This window comes from Grammomys surdaster, unplaced genomic scaffold (genome assembly GCF_004785775.1).
Source record: "Grammomys surdaster isolate TR1022 unplaced genomic scaffold, NIH_TR_1.0 130, whole genome shotgun sequence".
Taxonomy (NCBI): domain Eukaryota; kingdom Metazoa; phylum Chordata; class Mammalia; order Rodentia; family Muridae; genus Grammomys; species Grammomys surdaster.
The window spans coordinates 4187941-4203889 of record NW_021604588.1 but is presented as its reverse complement, the minus strand read 5'-3'; the positions used below and the strand labels follow the sequence as shown (position 1 = coordinate 4203889).

General features: G+C 40.5%; 1 protein-coding gene across 1 annotated transcript in view; it reads left to right on the top strand.

Annotated features, from left to right (window-relative positions):
* Positions 1 to 3726, top strand: part of Pappa2 (pappalysin 2) — a 230674-nt gene extending 226948 nt beyond the window's left edge. The window contains exons 20-21 of the mRNA XM_028760041.1: positions 1836 to 1934; positions 3652 to 3726. Of these exons, the coding sequence (XP_028615874.1) occupies positions 1836 to 1934; positions 3652 to 3726 (174 nt within the window). The remainder of the gene's footprint in view (positions 1 to 1835; positions 1935 to 3651) is intronic.
* The last annotated feature ends 12223 nt before the right edge of the window (positions 3727 to 15949 follow it).

Genomic DNA, 15949 nt, shown 5'->3' with positions numbered 1-15949 from the left:
CTAGAGTTGTTCTCTCATCTCCACAAGGATGCATGCATGCACTGGAACACACATAAATATACATGCATATACAGAGTATAAGCTATTTTTTAAAGGATGTCATCCTCTCCATGCTAAAGAGCGTGCTAATACATGCAGAAGTGGAGAGATATATGAGGTGAGTTTTTATAATTATAACAATCATATTCACAGCTGACCAAGTTTAGTCAGTTATTTAGTCAAGGTTAGAGGAAGTGTGTTTAGTACTAGGTGGGTAAGTTATTCTCTAAACACTTGAAAAAAGAAAAAGAGACTAAAGTATCTTTAAAGTTGGATCTGGTTCTCCAAATCCTGATTTGGAGAACCAGATCCAATCTCAAGCACTTTCAGGGACAAAAATAACTGGTTCAGTGTGAGAGACAAAAGTTCATCTTCGAATCTTTGTTGTTTTTCCCAGAGAGGCCTGTGTTGCAAACAGAATTCATTTCCCTTATGCTCTCAGCTAACATAGCTGTAGAGCTATGTGACAGCTACCCTACAAGTAGTATCTTTACAATGGTTGGCAAATGGGTATACATCTGGGATGAGATGTTCAAATGACCTCAGGACCCTATAGAAGTAGTGCCATGGATGAGCTTGTTCTGACACGACTCATTTGCTGAACATTATTTCATAGCCATTACAGAACTGAGTCACCTATTTCATCAAAGCATGATGGGCTATGGGATAGTCTTTGTATTTGACATTTTAGGAGGGTAGGGGAGAAGTGGTCTGTATCTGTAACTCCAAGGTGGTCTCAGGACACCAAATTTCTGTGATCCAAAGAGCTTATTTATGAGATGTTTTCTAAGGGTTTACATTTAGGCACAAGCTGGAGAGGGTGAGCCAGGGATTCTGTACAGGAAGGCTGACAGATAGATGCCCCTGGATGCTGTATAGTATATGTTCTTCAAGAGATAGCTCTCTGGAGAAGCAATATATTGGTCTGCTGAACTGTTTGTTTTAAATTCTTGTTCCTGTTCTTATCACGCTTTTTCTTTTGGGGTGAAACACTCCATTAATTCTAGCCCCTTTCCTATTTTGGTTCCTGTTAACTGATGGTGGTAACATGAATATAGGGAAATAATTCTGTCCTCTATGCTCAAATGCTGTGTCTAGCTGCCGTGAGTCAGGTAGCTAGCTTTACATGTGGCACATTCTGTGCCACTCCTGATGTTTTTAACATGGGATCCCTTTCACCTTGGACAGACAATATATATATATATTCAATATATATATATAATCATAGCAGCTGAGGACTTCTAGAGACTCTAAGTGCCAAGCTTCCAAAACCCAAGAGATGGACATAAAAGTGAAGAGAAGTAGCATTGCATGCAAGATACGTGACAAATGATACCTAACACTTCCTGACCCTGGCTATGATCAGGGAGATTATTATCATCTATATACATTTCTTTCCTCACTGATAAAACCAACATTGTCACAAACACTGGCTGTTTTTTTTCTTTTTTTCTTGAAAATTAGCAGAATTAAAATTTAGAAGTACAATACACATACTATAAAGATTTATTATTACAGGAAAGCTAAAGTAACTGATTAGAGCATTTAATGATACAAGCAGACCTCACACGAGGCCAGAAGCAATTGCTTAATGTAAAATCAGACGGTGCCTTGGACACAAAGGGTTTTTTTCTTAAGGCTTTTGAACATTTTGAGAATGTGGTTTGCCTTTTGGGTGCTTCTCTAGAGTCTCTTGAATATTTTGTGAATTTGGTTGGAGTTGGTTATAGATGATTTGTGGGAAGGGGAAGGGGGCCGATGGAGTTACACAGGATACTGACTTTGTCTCTTCACAGCCTTTCCAAGCAGATGGTTGGTGTGACACTATCAATAACCGGGCCTACTGCAACTATGACGGGGGAGACTGCTGCTCTTCCACACTCTCTTCCAAGAAGGTAAACAGAGCACCTGGGATGGCTGGGAAGGCCGAGGCTCCTGAACTAGTGGGGCTTTTGCTAGCTCTCCTTCATGGTGCATCATAACTGGCTCTTACCCAGTCATTAAGAGATAACTACCAGGAGTAAACACTGGAGTTTCTGAAGTCATTCGGAGATTAAGTGATTAGGAGATAAGGTGGAGAACATGGCTTACTAAGCTGTCAACCTAGTTGACTATTGGTCCAGCAGTGACTTTTGTTGCTTTAAGTATTCCGCCTACTTATTATTGCCCAGACAAAAGAATGTCTTTCTTCACTTAAAGGACCTAGATTACCAACAAAAAGCTTCCCAGTTATTCCTCATCTTTGTAATTAAACCAAAAGCCCCAATAGTCCTAGATGACAAATATATCATAGGAATGTGTTACTCTCTGGACCAGATCAGTAATACCCCTTTTTTTCTGAAATTCTTGGTTCTGTTAGATCAATAGATAGGCTCCCTATGTCCGTAAAATTGAGTGAGCTGAAAATTTCAATGTTATGAGTAAAAATCCAAGTGCTCTAAGGAGATTTGTAGCTAATTTGACAAATTCAATGAATTTAATATATGCAGATATTATTTCCATATATATATATATATATATCCACGACCAACTCTATACAAACTGGAATACTATATATAGTTTTTCCCTTCCAGTCATTTACTGTGTGACAGGCACTGTGCTCAGCGTTTCATATCAACAAAGTGACTTAATACATAGTAATTAACCACTCATCAAGTCACCAACCAACTTGAGCCTCTGTTTCTCTGAAAATCAATCAATCTTGAACTAAGAGAAACAGATCAAACAGTCACAAAACAGGTCAATTACTTTCTATTCTTACTTGTGGAAAAACCTACTTGAGAAACTTATATATATACAGGAAGACACCGCCACCTAGGAAGAAGTCATTTAACTATCCCAATTTCATCTCTGCAAACCTGAGACTTGTCTTTTAACTGTAGACACTCAAAGGGAATTGCTTACTTGACACTAACAGTAAAGCAGGACAAAGGCAACATTTTCTGCACCATCTCTGAAATTGGATAATTGCATACAAATGAGATAACAGCCACACACAATGGGAAGGGATATGCAATATCTCACAATCCCAACATATATTGTAGGCTCAAGAAAGGCAAAATTCCATGCATATGAAGATGCCACAGATGATCCCATTGCTTCAAGAGCATAGAGAAGTCAGAAACATGAACATTTAGGGATTCTTCGTTAATATGTAGCACCCATTGTTCTGAGTTAAGTCAGTTCTAGTCTTCCTCATAAAGAGAGAGTGCTAACATTCATATTTATGTCTATGAGGATTACAGCAACAACAAAAAATTAACTAGACTTTGTCAATAATACTAAAAGTTATTCCAACAAGTTATAAGTGTAGAACCAGGTATAAATGTGTTACAGCGTTCATGTTCATTTGACACAACCACACAGATGTTCTCTGGAGGGTGGTACTGATGTCTTCTCACCTTGTAGATGAAGAAAGAAAGAAGTGAAGGATTACCTTGCCTAAAATGACATGGTATACAATTTGAGAACCCAGCGTTAATTACAGGTCTCTGATGCAAACCCCCATTTTCATACTTCTTGTAGTACCAAGTGAGGAAAATTAAAGCCAGTTGAAAATTGTGACACTTTGCCCAAAAATGGATGATTTCAACTTCCTGTTCACTCCCCTAGGTCATTCCATTTGCTGCTGACTGTGACTTGGATGAATGCACCTGTCGAGACCCCAAGGCAGAAGAAAACCAGTAACTCTTGGACAAGAGCTCACCTCCTCTTCCCTGGAGGCAGACTAAAAGAGAGGCTCCCATAGCAGGATGCAAAGTGGGAATGAACAAGACAGGTTCCATAATGGAAGGAGAGCCTAGAAGAGAGCCTTTAAGAAATGCAAGAATGTTTGTAGGTGCCAATTAATGCATTAAGTAGTCCAAGTAGGGAGGGATTATAAGCAAACGTTTCTGTAAAAAGCCAATTGATTAGAAATGGAAGGAGAAATTGATGGACAGGACCCCCTCCCCCATCTGTACTCTGCTCCATCCTTCTCTCAACTCTCAATCTCCTCCTCATTCTGCACGCTGTCAGTTGCTCAGCCCCACCCAACATGTAAACCAATATCAAAATATTAGAAGATAAGCTGCCAGGGACTCTGTCAATACCCATTTCTGATGGACTGTCATCTTTCAGGGCTCATCTACTCCAGACTGACCCTTTGCCTTTCTTTTGTGTGGTCTCTCTCAAATGATGAGGTTAGCTATTTCTTTAAAAGTATTTAAACATAATTATATAAATATATTATATATTATATTTTTTGCTGTTTACTAAGCTACAGATTATCCATTGTTCCACAAATGCTGCTGTGAAGTTCATGTCCAGATGGATACTGAAGCTTCGAGGACAGAAAGAAAGGTTCTTTTGCCTTCCTCCCATAGATAGGGATTGGTAGGTCGGATGGGGAGAAGAGACTCGATGGAATTCTGGATGCTGGCCTGTCAGTTGATCATCATTTTATGACCTGGGAGCTGGGCCTACTGAAAGGAGATAGACTTGGCATGCTAAGAGCAAGAGGCATGGAAAGTTACAAATGAGAACCTATTTGGCAGTAGGTCTAGGAGAAATAGACAATGGTTTCTAAGTATCCAGCAAAAGGAGCATACAAACGCTTCTACACTTCTCAGAACTCTCAGTTGGAGTTCATGAAGACCAGGGTCTTTTCTACTTCTCCATGTACCTAGTCCAAGTATAGCTGCCAGCCAGCCAGCCAGCCAGCCAGCAAGCCAGCCAAAACGTTTGTATTAGGGCTCATTCTCTGAACATCAAGCTTACAGGAACTTACACCCTCTTCATACTTGGCCAGTTGGTGTCTCTCCTTGTTGCAAGTCTCAAAGCCTGGCAGTCATTCACAGCCACATCACCAACTGTTGATTTTTCTGAGAAAAGAGAATGCTTTGGAAATTCATTGGGGGAACAGATAAGAGATAAAAGAATGGGGAGCTGGAAGAGTGAAAAGCTGTCAGAGAGGTGAAAGGTCAGAGAGGTGAGAGGTCAAGATTAAATGAGGTCTGAGGGTAAGAGGATGGAATGAGTGAATAAGCCCCTGTTCCAAGTCTCCAAAAGAGGCCAGAGATCCTTCGAGCAATGAGATAAATCTTATTCAAGTGCAAAGCATGAAGACTGTGGCCGAGTAAGTAACATGTGGAGTGAGGGTGACACTCTGTGGGAAGAAAGAAGAATTTCAACTATTTAGGGTCCATGTTATCTTTACCATTTCTTGTTCAATAGCTGTATGGACTATGTACAAAACAGTCACATTAACGCTTCTCTGTCCATCCAGCTCATACTTTCCCACAGAGTCTGTCCTAGGTATGTTTTCTTATAACAGATTTTAGATCACACCTAGAGAGAAAGTCAGGACATAGTTTCTTTCTTTTAATGATGGTTTTTTTTTTTTTCTCTTACAAAGGCTCTGAGATCTGTCTCCACTAATTTTCCCTCCAGTGAAAACTAAGACCAGGCAAAACTTGGAGTCACTTCCGGTATCTCCAAAACCTATCTGCTTTTCCTACTCTTCATCATCAAGGATGAAGCAACTAATCTATAAAATGAGAAAGGAAACATTATTTAACATCATCAGGACATTACCCCTGCTATACATGAAGAGCAATATTCTGCAGTGACTGTGGATATGGCAATATACATATGAATAAGTGGAATGTGGACAACAAAGCCATTGAGAAGGGGAAAGGCAGTGTTAGTCCTCTATTCCTAGCAATAAGGCAAACAGTGCTTACATGCTGTTTACTATCTAGGTCACATGTAGTACCCTCTGTCAGGAAAGACAATTCATATTCTGAATTCTGATAAGTTTAATATGGAAAGAACAATAGAAAGCTTAGATTCTCTACTAAATATTTCAATTCATATTTCTGGATCCTGATAAGGTTAATATGAGAAGACTAATAGAATAGTTTAAAGTTTAAATTCTCTACTAAATGCAGACACACACACGCGCACACACACACACACACAATGCTTTCTTGGAGAAGCATTCAAATTCCTGGATGTGTGTCAACTTTTGCCTTAGGCAAATCCTGACAGAGACGTGAGACAGAGCAATAGTATCTTGTACACAACTCAGTGCAGAGAGTCTGTCTCTCCCAAGAGCACTCATGAGCACAGGGTGCCCACCAGTGTGTGTCCATGCTCAGTCTCTCCATTAAGTCTACTAAGAGTAACAGAGAGGACATTTCCATCCCATGCTTCACTTTAAGATATTTTGTTCTTTCTTGGCAACATCCATCCTGTTCTGGGAAGGCAAGAGGACAGTTTCTGGGGTGTGTGAAAGCTCCCCAGGCTGAAGGCCACTTAGCCATAATCAGCTAGAGACAGAGGCAGCCGTCTTGTTTAGACTTTGTCCCTAGGCTCCAGTGTTTGAAGAAACTCAAGTCCCTAATAAAGAAAATGATCAGAGATCCCAAGGACAGCTAACATTTGCCCCCAGGTGATTGTATTCAGCTCTTCTTAGACATCCATTATGTCATCCAGGGACCTCAACAGAGGCTCCTCTGCCCGTTTCTTTATTCCAGTCACCTGTTTCTTGTTCCTGGTAGCCAGAGTTTTGAGGTCCACATGGCTAAAGGTGGCTGACTTCAATAGTTAGCATGGCCGCCTTCAATCACAGACACAGAAAAGATGTCAGCAGGGGCAATGAGCAGATCCTGGCAAAGAAGGCAGCAAGTAGAGTCTTCTCGGTTCTTTCTTTTCCTTTCCTTTCCTTTCCAACATTACAAGGCCTTGGTCTTTGACAGGTCATCTATTCTGTGTGATCACCATTGAGTGTGTCAGTTAGCACCCAAGGGGACAGTTTGGTGGAAAACACAGTGAAAGGGGCTGATCTACTGTATTGTAATGTAAAACAGCCACATCCAGTTATTTTATAAGATTATAAAACATTCATTAAAAAATCAGCACATAAAATATGAAGTGTGTTTGGTGTCTTATTCTTTGTTTCAATAATATCATTATTTCAGAGTCACTTTTCATTGGCCTAAACAAGACCCACATTTCCCTTATTGGCTGGCCATTCCCTGCAGTCACTTGAAAACTATTTGTTATATAAATAGGTTATGAAAGAGATATAAACATGGGAATCCACAAGAAGAGATGACATTTACCAAGGTAGAGTGTGTGGCAGTGATGCCAAATGCCTTGTGAGCTGTGAAACAATGCTTAGGAAGAATCATTTACATTTCAGATGTGATAAGCATCATCCCTGGATGCCAAGAGGCAGTGGCATTTGAGTCCATTATTGGACATTAGTGAGGCATCCAGCCTAGCTGAAACTCAGAACTAAATTAATATGTACAGGGCAGTTGGTAAACAAATCTTATTTAATTCTCAGGGGATGGGGAGTCTGAAAATCACATATTCTCACTTCACAGATGAGAATACCAACCACCAGTCTGGAGAAGAAAGTTCTCCCAGAAGACATGACTAAACTAGCTTCAAGCCTGGCTTGTGGGATACTGAGGTGTAAAAAGATAAAATGAGTAGTGAGCAATAAGAAAGGAGGATGTGATGGACAATGGACAGGGTCAGAGGTGATGGACAGGGTCAGAGCTGATGCTACCACATCCTGTGATGCTATCATCGCTGAGGGAAAAAAATGAGCCAGGAGAGCAAGTTTAGAAGCAAGAATATTAATTTGCTCTTTTTATGAATTTTGCTTGATGACCAGATAGATAATTAGAAGTGTCTCAGAAAGCCCAAAGTCAGCACCCTGGAGGAGGCCTGTGCACCTGGGACCAAAAGGCTAAATTCTCTGGTCATGCCAGACACAGTTGGGAAGGCCAGATGGATTACTCATACCACCTTCCAGAAACTTGGTAAGACAAGAAAAGGTGGCTGGAAACATAACCTTAGACTTTGGGAAAGAGGTTTGTGGTTGGAAGTAAGCATTGTATAATAAAAGAAATGATTCCTTGGCATTTTCTGCAATAACTTTCAAAGTGCCTTCCTGTGATTTCTGGATATCTGTGGATGAGGAGGAGATCAGGTTTGCTTTTGCTGTTCTACAAGTGAGGAAACTGAGTGATGGAGAAACTATTAGAAATTGGAAGTATGTGTAGTAAGCTTCAGGTTACACAAGATTCCAGATATTGTTTGTTTTGTTTTGTTCTTTGCTCTTAAATGTAATGTGTTTTCTGTTAATACTATTTGTAACCCAAGAGTGAGCCCAGATCCTACTGCAATGAGAAAGGTCACAGCTTTTCATTTGTTTGTGTTTGAAGGAGCGCATGTGTTTCCCTATAGTTTTCTTAGGCTTTTTTTTCTCTCCTCCTGCTCCTCATGTTAAATGGTAGGGAGTCATCCTTGAACCCTGACCCTCTCATATGCCAGGCCCTGAGTATAAGCAGATGCCCTTGAACATGCCAATTAGGACAGCTGGACAGAAACATCTGGCAAGGTTGCATTCTTCTTAATAGTATTCTGCAGGGAAAGCCTGGTTTTCATTGATTGACAAATTGAAATGACATGATTAGTTATCCCTAAGCTGAGAGCCCTGAGCTAAGACACCTGCACTTCCATTCAGGCCATGCAGGTGATGAGAAGCTTTGGGGGTGAAAGAAACAGTGAGTAGAATGTTTTACACTTCTAAATTGCTCCAGCGAGTCTCTGGACCTGGTGCTGAATCCTTCCCCCCAACCCCCATGTGTATGTGTGTGTGTGTGTGTTTGTTTGTGTGTGTGTGTCTCACATGTGTATTCATAAATGTGAATGCATATACATATGCTGGTATACATATATGTATGTATATGTGAAAGCCAGAGGCCAGCCTTGGATATTGTCCACCAAGCACTATCCACCTTTTTCTTTTGAGACAGGGTCTCTCACTGGCCTGGAACTTGTCAATAGGTTAAGCTTTCTGGCAGTGAGTCCCAGGGATCTATTTATCCCCATTTCCCCAGTTCTGGGATCCAAATGACCACCACTATTCTTGGAGTTCTCAGGCCCCTGTGCTTGCAATGGAAACAAATGTACTAGTTTTGTTTTGTTTTTGTTTTTCTGACTGTATAGACTGAGATTCCCTTCCCGGCCCTGAATCACGTTTATTTTTAAGTCATTTCATTTGATTTTTACCTTTTTTTTTTTGAGAGATAGATACACAGAGAGACACACATAAAGAGACCAGGGGAGACAGAGAGATGGGAGACAAAGCACCAAGTTAGGTGGGTAGGGATGAGGGGAGCATCTGGGAGTAGTTGGAGGTGGGGAAAGAATGTGATCACGATAACTATGAAAAAAAATTAAAGAATACCACTTACTTCCACTCTTTGATATTTTTAAAAGGGTTATGAATTCATAATGATCTGTGCCAGTAAACTTTCTCTATGTTTCTTGTATATTTCTCCTGCACAAGGACAAGCTTGACTTAAAGAACAGATGTTTATTCTCACGTCTTGTCAAATTTACTCTTTCCCTACTAGAATCCAGGCTGGTGGCCAGTGCGCTGGTCTGCCCCATTCACTTTCTTACTGACGATCATTTTACTTTTGATTTGTTTTTGTTTTTGTTTTTGTTTTGTTTGTTTTTCTGGATCCTGCTACTTTAGGTAACATTGCTACTTGTTAGTAAGAGCTGGTATGACAATGGTGAAGTATACTCTTGCAGAAAAAAAAAAAAATCTACCAGTCTAAGCTGTGTGATGTTTCCAATGAATATTTAAAAACTTCTAAGCTCTGTAAGACAGTTCTGAGGAACTGCAATTTGCTAATGTTTTTACAATCAAATTTTCCTCTAAGGATAATTTAATATAGTCAAGCTTCCTTTTCTTTGTCCTTGACTACATAAAAGTCATTTGTTTGAATACAAATACAATCATATAAAGAAAGAGTGTTGACATTGTAATGACTACCCGCCGTGCATCAACTTGCCTTTGCTCTCCACTAGGTAGCCTGTTATCTAAACGCTACTGCCTTTAAATGTTTATAAACATTCAAGTAACATGTTTACATCTCACAGAAACTCTCAAAATTACAAAATGCCCTGATGTTACAATTTATATACAGCTGCGTGTTCTCTAAAGGACAAGCCGAATTGTTAGGACACAAATGGCTTCTGAGTATTGACTCTGTCTGTGATCGGTCAATAGCCATGCAAAATATCCAAGTGCTTTTCATTCTGGGAAAGGCTGCTCATATCTTTTTCACTTTGAGATTCTGTCCTAGGGAATCCAGGGACAAGAATGATTTTCTTATGTCCCAGAGGCTGATCTTCAAGGACAGAAAGCCCGGCAAACAGTAATTTGAGTTCTGGCTGCAACACTCACTAGATAAACATCCAGTTACTGAGTCTTTCTGATCATCAGTCTCCTCACTGTCCAATACTTTCAGTGCCAGGCAGGCAGACATTAAGGAGTGTGTGCTGGCGATGACGAATGTAGTCTACTGTATCTGAAGTTGGAATGTTGAGAAGCTCAAGAAACTGGCTCTATATGGATTCTAAAGACCTTCAAATTTCCAAGCAACCAACCTGTGAGTCTGACATTAGAGGACTTCTGGGAAATATGGCCTCACTAGTTATATGCTTAGGAGACTGAGGGCATATGGTGACTCCTGAGTAGTTGGGTCAGGAGATGTTCTAACCCACTGATCCAGGGAGAAGAAAATTGGATTTGTAGGGAAATCGTGGTAAAGCTCAGCACTCAAAAAGAGAAACAGGCTTAGGGGAAATTCTTAGGCGTTGGAAAACCATATTTAAAAATGCAATTGGTACCTGCCTAGAAAATTGCATTAGTTGTGCAAAATTCTGGTTATTCTCTTCAAAAGGCGAGTGATTGGATCACTTAATGTATCTGTTTTATAGAACAGCCCTGCCTAGTGTAGACTCTTACAATGTTATATATTTGAATTATTCAATACATCAGCCATCACAGATATCTTTCTATGTTGTATATAAAGTATGACTAATGAGACAGAAGAAATTAATCCTGTATATTGCTTTATTCTAAGTATTTAAATATGAACAGCTAAACATGTAACTAGTGGATACCTTGCTGGAATATACAGTTGTAGAATGTTATACATATCATTCCATTTGGTTTTTAAATGTATTCTGGGTATGCTGTTTTTCCTTTATTTTTGACAATACTTGTCTTAGTTAGGGCTAGTCTTGCTATGATAAAGCATCATGACCAAAAGCAGGCTTATTTGACTTACATTTCCACATCACAGTCTATTATCTATGTTAGGACAGGAATTCAAGTAGGGCTGCAACATAGAGGCAGGAGGTGATACAGTGGGCATGGAGGAGAGCTGATTATTGGCTTGCCCCTGGTGTGCTCAGTCTGCTTTCTTATAGAACCCAGAATAACCAGCCCATGGGTGGCACTACCTACAATGAGCTGGGCCTTTCCAGTCAATATTAATAATTTAAAAAAATGCCTATTAGGCTTGCCTACAACCTGATCTTATGCAAGTAGTTTTAAAATTGAGGTTCCTGTCTCTCAGATGACTCTAGCCTGTGTCAAGTTGACATAAACCTATCCAGCACAATTGACCCCTTGTCAAATTGATACACAAACACATCATTGTTAAGCCAAAACCTTGCCTTTCACATTCATCTTCAAGGTCTTACATTAAAATCATAACTTTAAAAGTCCCACAGTCTTTACAAATTCAAATACATAGAAAGTTCAATCTCTTTAAAGTAACCAATCTCTCTTTAAAAACCAATGTCTCTTGAAATTAAACATCTCTCAACTATGGGCTCCTATAAAGTTAAAAAATAAATTAAATGCTTTTTTAATTCAAGAGGAAAGAAGTAGGGCACAGTCACAATAAAATCAAAGCAAAAACAAACTCCAAATTGTAAACAACTCAGTGTTTAATATCTGGGATTCACTCATGATCTGAGAGCTCGTGGAAGGGGCTTGGATGACATCCCCAGCTCCACCCTCTGCAACACACACACACACACACACACACACACACACACACACAGCCTGTCTTCTAATCTCCAGCTGACCCCACTATACTGCTGCTGTTGTTCTCAGTGTTCATCCTATGGTACTGGCATCTCCAAATTCCCTGTGTCCTTTCGGCAACTGGACTGCACTTTCACCAATAGCCTCTTATAGCCTCTCTTCCTTGTACCAAGCCTCAACTTCTCTGCATGACACTTTCAGTCCTGGGCCTCCAAGTCCCACTGAGGTTACACTTTCACCCATGGTCTCTCATAGCCTCTCACAGTGAAAAGCCTCAGGTGTTCTCCATGACCTTTCTTGCCTTCAAAACCAGTACCACCAGGGTGATTTTTATACTACCAAATTTAAATGCCAACATAATATACAAACTTGGCTGCCCCTAGAACACAGTTTCTGTGTACTCTCCAAAAACACATCCCAGAAGATTTCACCTCTGTGATACTGGTCTCTTCTTAATCACTACTAATTTCTCAGCTCCAGCCAACTAGCATCATGTATCCCAGGAAAGGTTACCAGAACCACAAGGTATTAACTTCATTATAACAAATAGCCTCAACAGAATGTTTAAACATCTCTCTGAAACTTCACAAGCCAGGCCTCTATCATCTACTTTGTTCTCAACATATCAACCAAGCTCCTAGGGCTTTCAACTCTCAGTGGCTTTTGTAGGCAAAGTTCCAAAGTCTTTCTACAATCCTCCCCAAAACAACATGACCCTGTCTGTCACAGTAATACCCCACTCTCCTGGCACCAACTTGTCTTAGTTAGGGTTACTATTGCTATGATGAAACACTGTGAGCAAACACAGGTTTCAGAAGGATTTATTTGGCTTATATTTTCAGATCATGGTCTCCTTCTGAAGTCAGGACAGAAACTCAAGCAAGAATGGAACCTCAAGACAGGAGCTAATACAGAAGCTATGGAGGGATATTGCTTACTGTTTTTCACCCCATGGTATGCTCAGTGTGCTTCTTATAGAACCCAGGACCACCAACCAGCCCCGGGATGGCACCACAAAAAAATGGGTTGGATTTTCTCCCATAGCTCACTAATGAAGAAAATACCCTACTGGCTTATCTACAGCTTGATCTTATGGAAGTACTTTTTAAATTGAGGTTCCCTTCATTCAGATAGCTTTAGCATCTGCCAAGTTGGTGTAAAAGTATCCAACATAGCACTAGTAATTGAAACCAACACCTCATACCTGTCAGACAAATGCTCTGTCATTGAGTTACATCTTGGGTCCTGAACATGAGATTTTAATTTTTTTATTTAAATTTCATATATATACATATATACGTATACACATACACATATATAATGTTATAGTGTTATTGTTTGGGGGAAATGTAATAAATCAACTACAACACATCTCCAACAATAAAGTAAAAAGCAAAAACAGGGTTGCGTTGAGCTCTTCTTTCCATAATACCTTTATAATGTTTACTAGAGGAGGGGACAGGGACACCAGAGGAAGTATGAGAACACTTGACATTAATAAGGCATGAGAACTACTCAGATAGTTATAGATAGACCAAGATTGCCCACCTAGCAATTGGCAGAGCTACAACTGGACTCAGTAGTCTGTTTCTACAGTCTGTATATCAATCAACCCTACTATTCTAGAACATTCCATTTCCTTAAAAACCACACCCACAAAGCAGTGTTCAGTTTCATGGGGTCTCACACCTGAAAGCAATCCCAAAGACCCACCTCTTCGCTATGACCTTCCATTCCGAGAGTTTGTCTTAACTCCTACTGTGTCGATCTAGTGTTATGACGCTCACTGTCTTGCAATGCTCTGTATTTCACGTTAGAGTCTTCTCTGGCTTAAGAGAACCAATCCATATAATGTTGCTGAGAATATCATTGTTAGATTCAGTGTGATTTGCTGAATACCTATGATGTGTTGGGCGCTAGGATAAATTAGTGAGGAAACACACACACACAGACACGGATCAAGTTTCTGTCCTCACACACACGGATCAAGTTTCTGTCCTCAAGGATCTTAGTAAGTAGCTGAGGGAGACAGACAGCATTATTTAGAGACAGGACAGGAAGAGATCATACTTCAACAACACACTTCATCGAAAAAGGGGAGGAGGCAAGTTTTCATGAAACAGAACTTATGAGATGCAGTCAGGGAGATGAGTTTGTAGAGGCAGAAAGGACAGGATCCAGGTGAGGAAACAGGCTGAGAATGACAGTGGAAGTTCCAGGCACTGATGAGGGATCCTGTCAACACAAGCATGGAGCATTTGTCCAGAAGCAGTGGGAGGGCTTTCAGAGAAAGAACACTGTGAAGACAGTGAAGTGTGACAAGAGGGCAATGTGTGGCCAGGGCTGAGGTGAAGGGTACAGGAATGCTCTTTGAAGATATAAAAGATGTGAGTGATCAGGCCAGGTGATACCAGGGGGACACTGAGCCTAGGGCAGGCAATGGCAGCATGGAGTGGGAGAGGACTTCCTGTGTGTGAATGAGATAATTGAAGTCAGCCAGCCTGGAACGCTATGAGGGATAGAGATAGGTTAGAGAGGTAAGGGGTGTAGAAGACTGGAAGAGGATCCTGTAGCATCCCTCTCCTTAGCCATGAAAATGAATCTGCCATTCAGAGTGAATTTCCTATAGTGTTTTCGCTATACTTCCATACAAGTCATGCTTATCCACAATAAAGCATCACCACTTCCTTTCACATCTATCATCTTTCTTCTCACCTGTCCTACTCTCACTCTGGCTTTGCATAGGCATCACTTCTAGAAGAGGCACAACCGAATCATCTCCAAGCAGGTTCCACTTTCTTCCCCTTCTCCAGACATTCCAATCAGAAGAACTTTATTGTTCCACCTTATTGTTCTTAGCACAGCCTCAGGGAGTCACTGTTGCTTAGGGAACTGAATCCATTGCCTCTGACTATCAGCAATGACAAATTAGTCTCAAATCACAGATAACCTTTGACCCTGAGATCCTGCTGCTTCTGAACAAATACTCTGCTGCTCTATTGAGCAGATACTCTGTCAGCAGTGCCTGGACCTGCTATTATAGTGCTCAGCTATTTCCTGTCCTGGACTCATTTCCTTCCTGTGTTTCCTTCCTCAGCTGTTTCTCACAAGTCTTGTACAGTGAAGCCTTAGCTCATCTCCCTTGTCTTTGTCTGCTTTCCATGTCATTATCCAAAACCATACCCAAAAGCAGCTTGAGGATGGAAGGGTTTTTTTCATCTTAAAGCTTACAACATGAAAGGAATCCAGGTAGGTCAAGTGAGGAACTTGGAGGCAGGAACTATAGCAGAGGCCGTGGACAAATGCTTTCACATCCCTGACCAGGCAGCATCGGGTAGCACATATCTCACACCCCTACATGGCAGACAGAAATACCATGCCACTCACTGTAGGATCTCTGAATTTGCCTTCTGTGGTGTCTTGCCCAGTGAAACACTGAATTGTGGTGAATCCATCACCAAGCCTCATTTTACAGACATGAAGCCAAAGGAAAAATCGGATGTGCTGTTTACATATTTGGGGTTGGCATGAGTAGGGCAGGGTAAATTACAGCAGTATGCATGACTGACTCTTTAACAATAGCGTAACCAATGATGTTAGCATAAGGCTAACACAGAACACTGTGGAGTTTAACTACATAGTATGGAGATGACTCATTGGTCAATAACTCAAATACCACTGAATAAGGGTCTTATCATTTGTTATAAGATGGAGGCATGCTCTGGCCCAGATAACACAAGTACATGTCCATGTCAGGTATAAGCACGTAGCCAACAGGGTGTGGGGAAAGGAATTAGCAACTGTCAGCTTTACAATTTAAGAAACTTGGCAGTTTCATAAATTGTTGTCATGAGTCTATTACTACAGGTTAGCAGAAATGTCCATAATGCAAGAAGAAACACACTAGTAGAGTGGTAGGTGTAGTGAGTGGCTAGATTTTGAATTTCTATGTACTTTGTTTTGCTTTCAGTATATGTTATTCTAATAAACTAA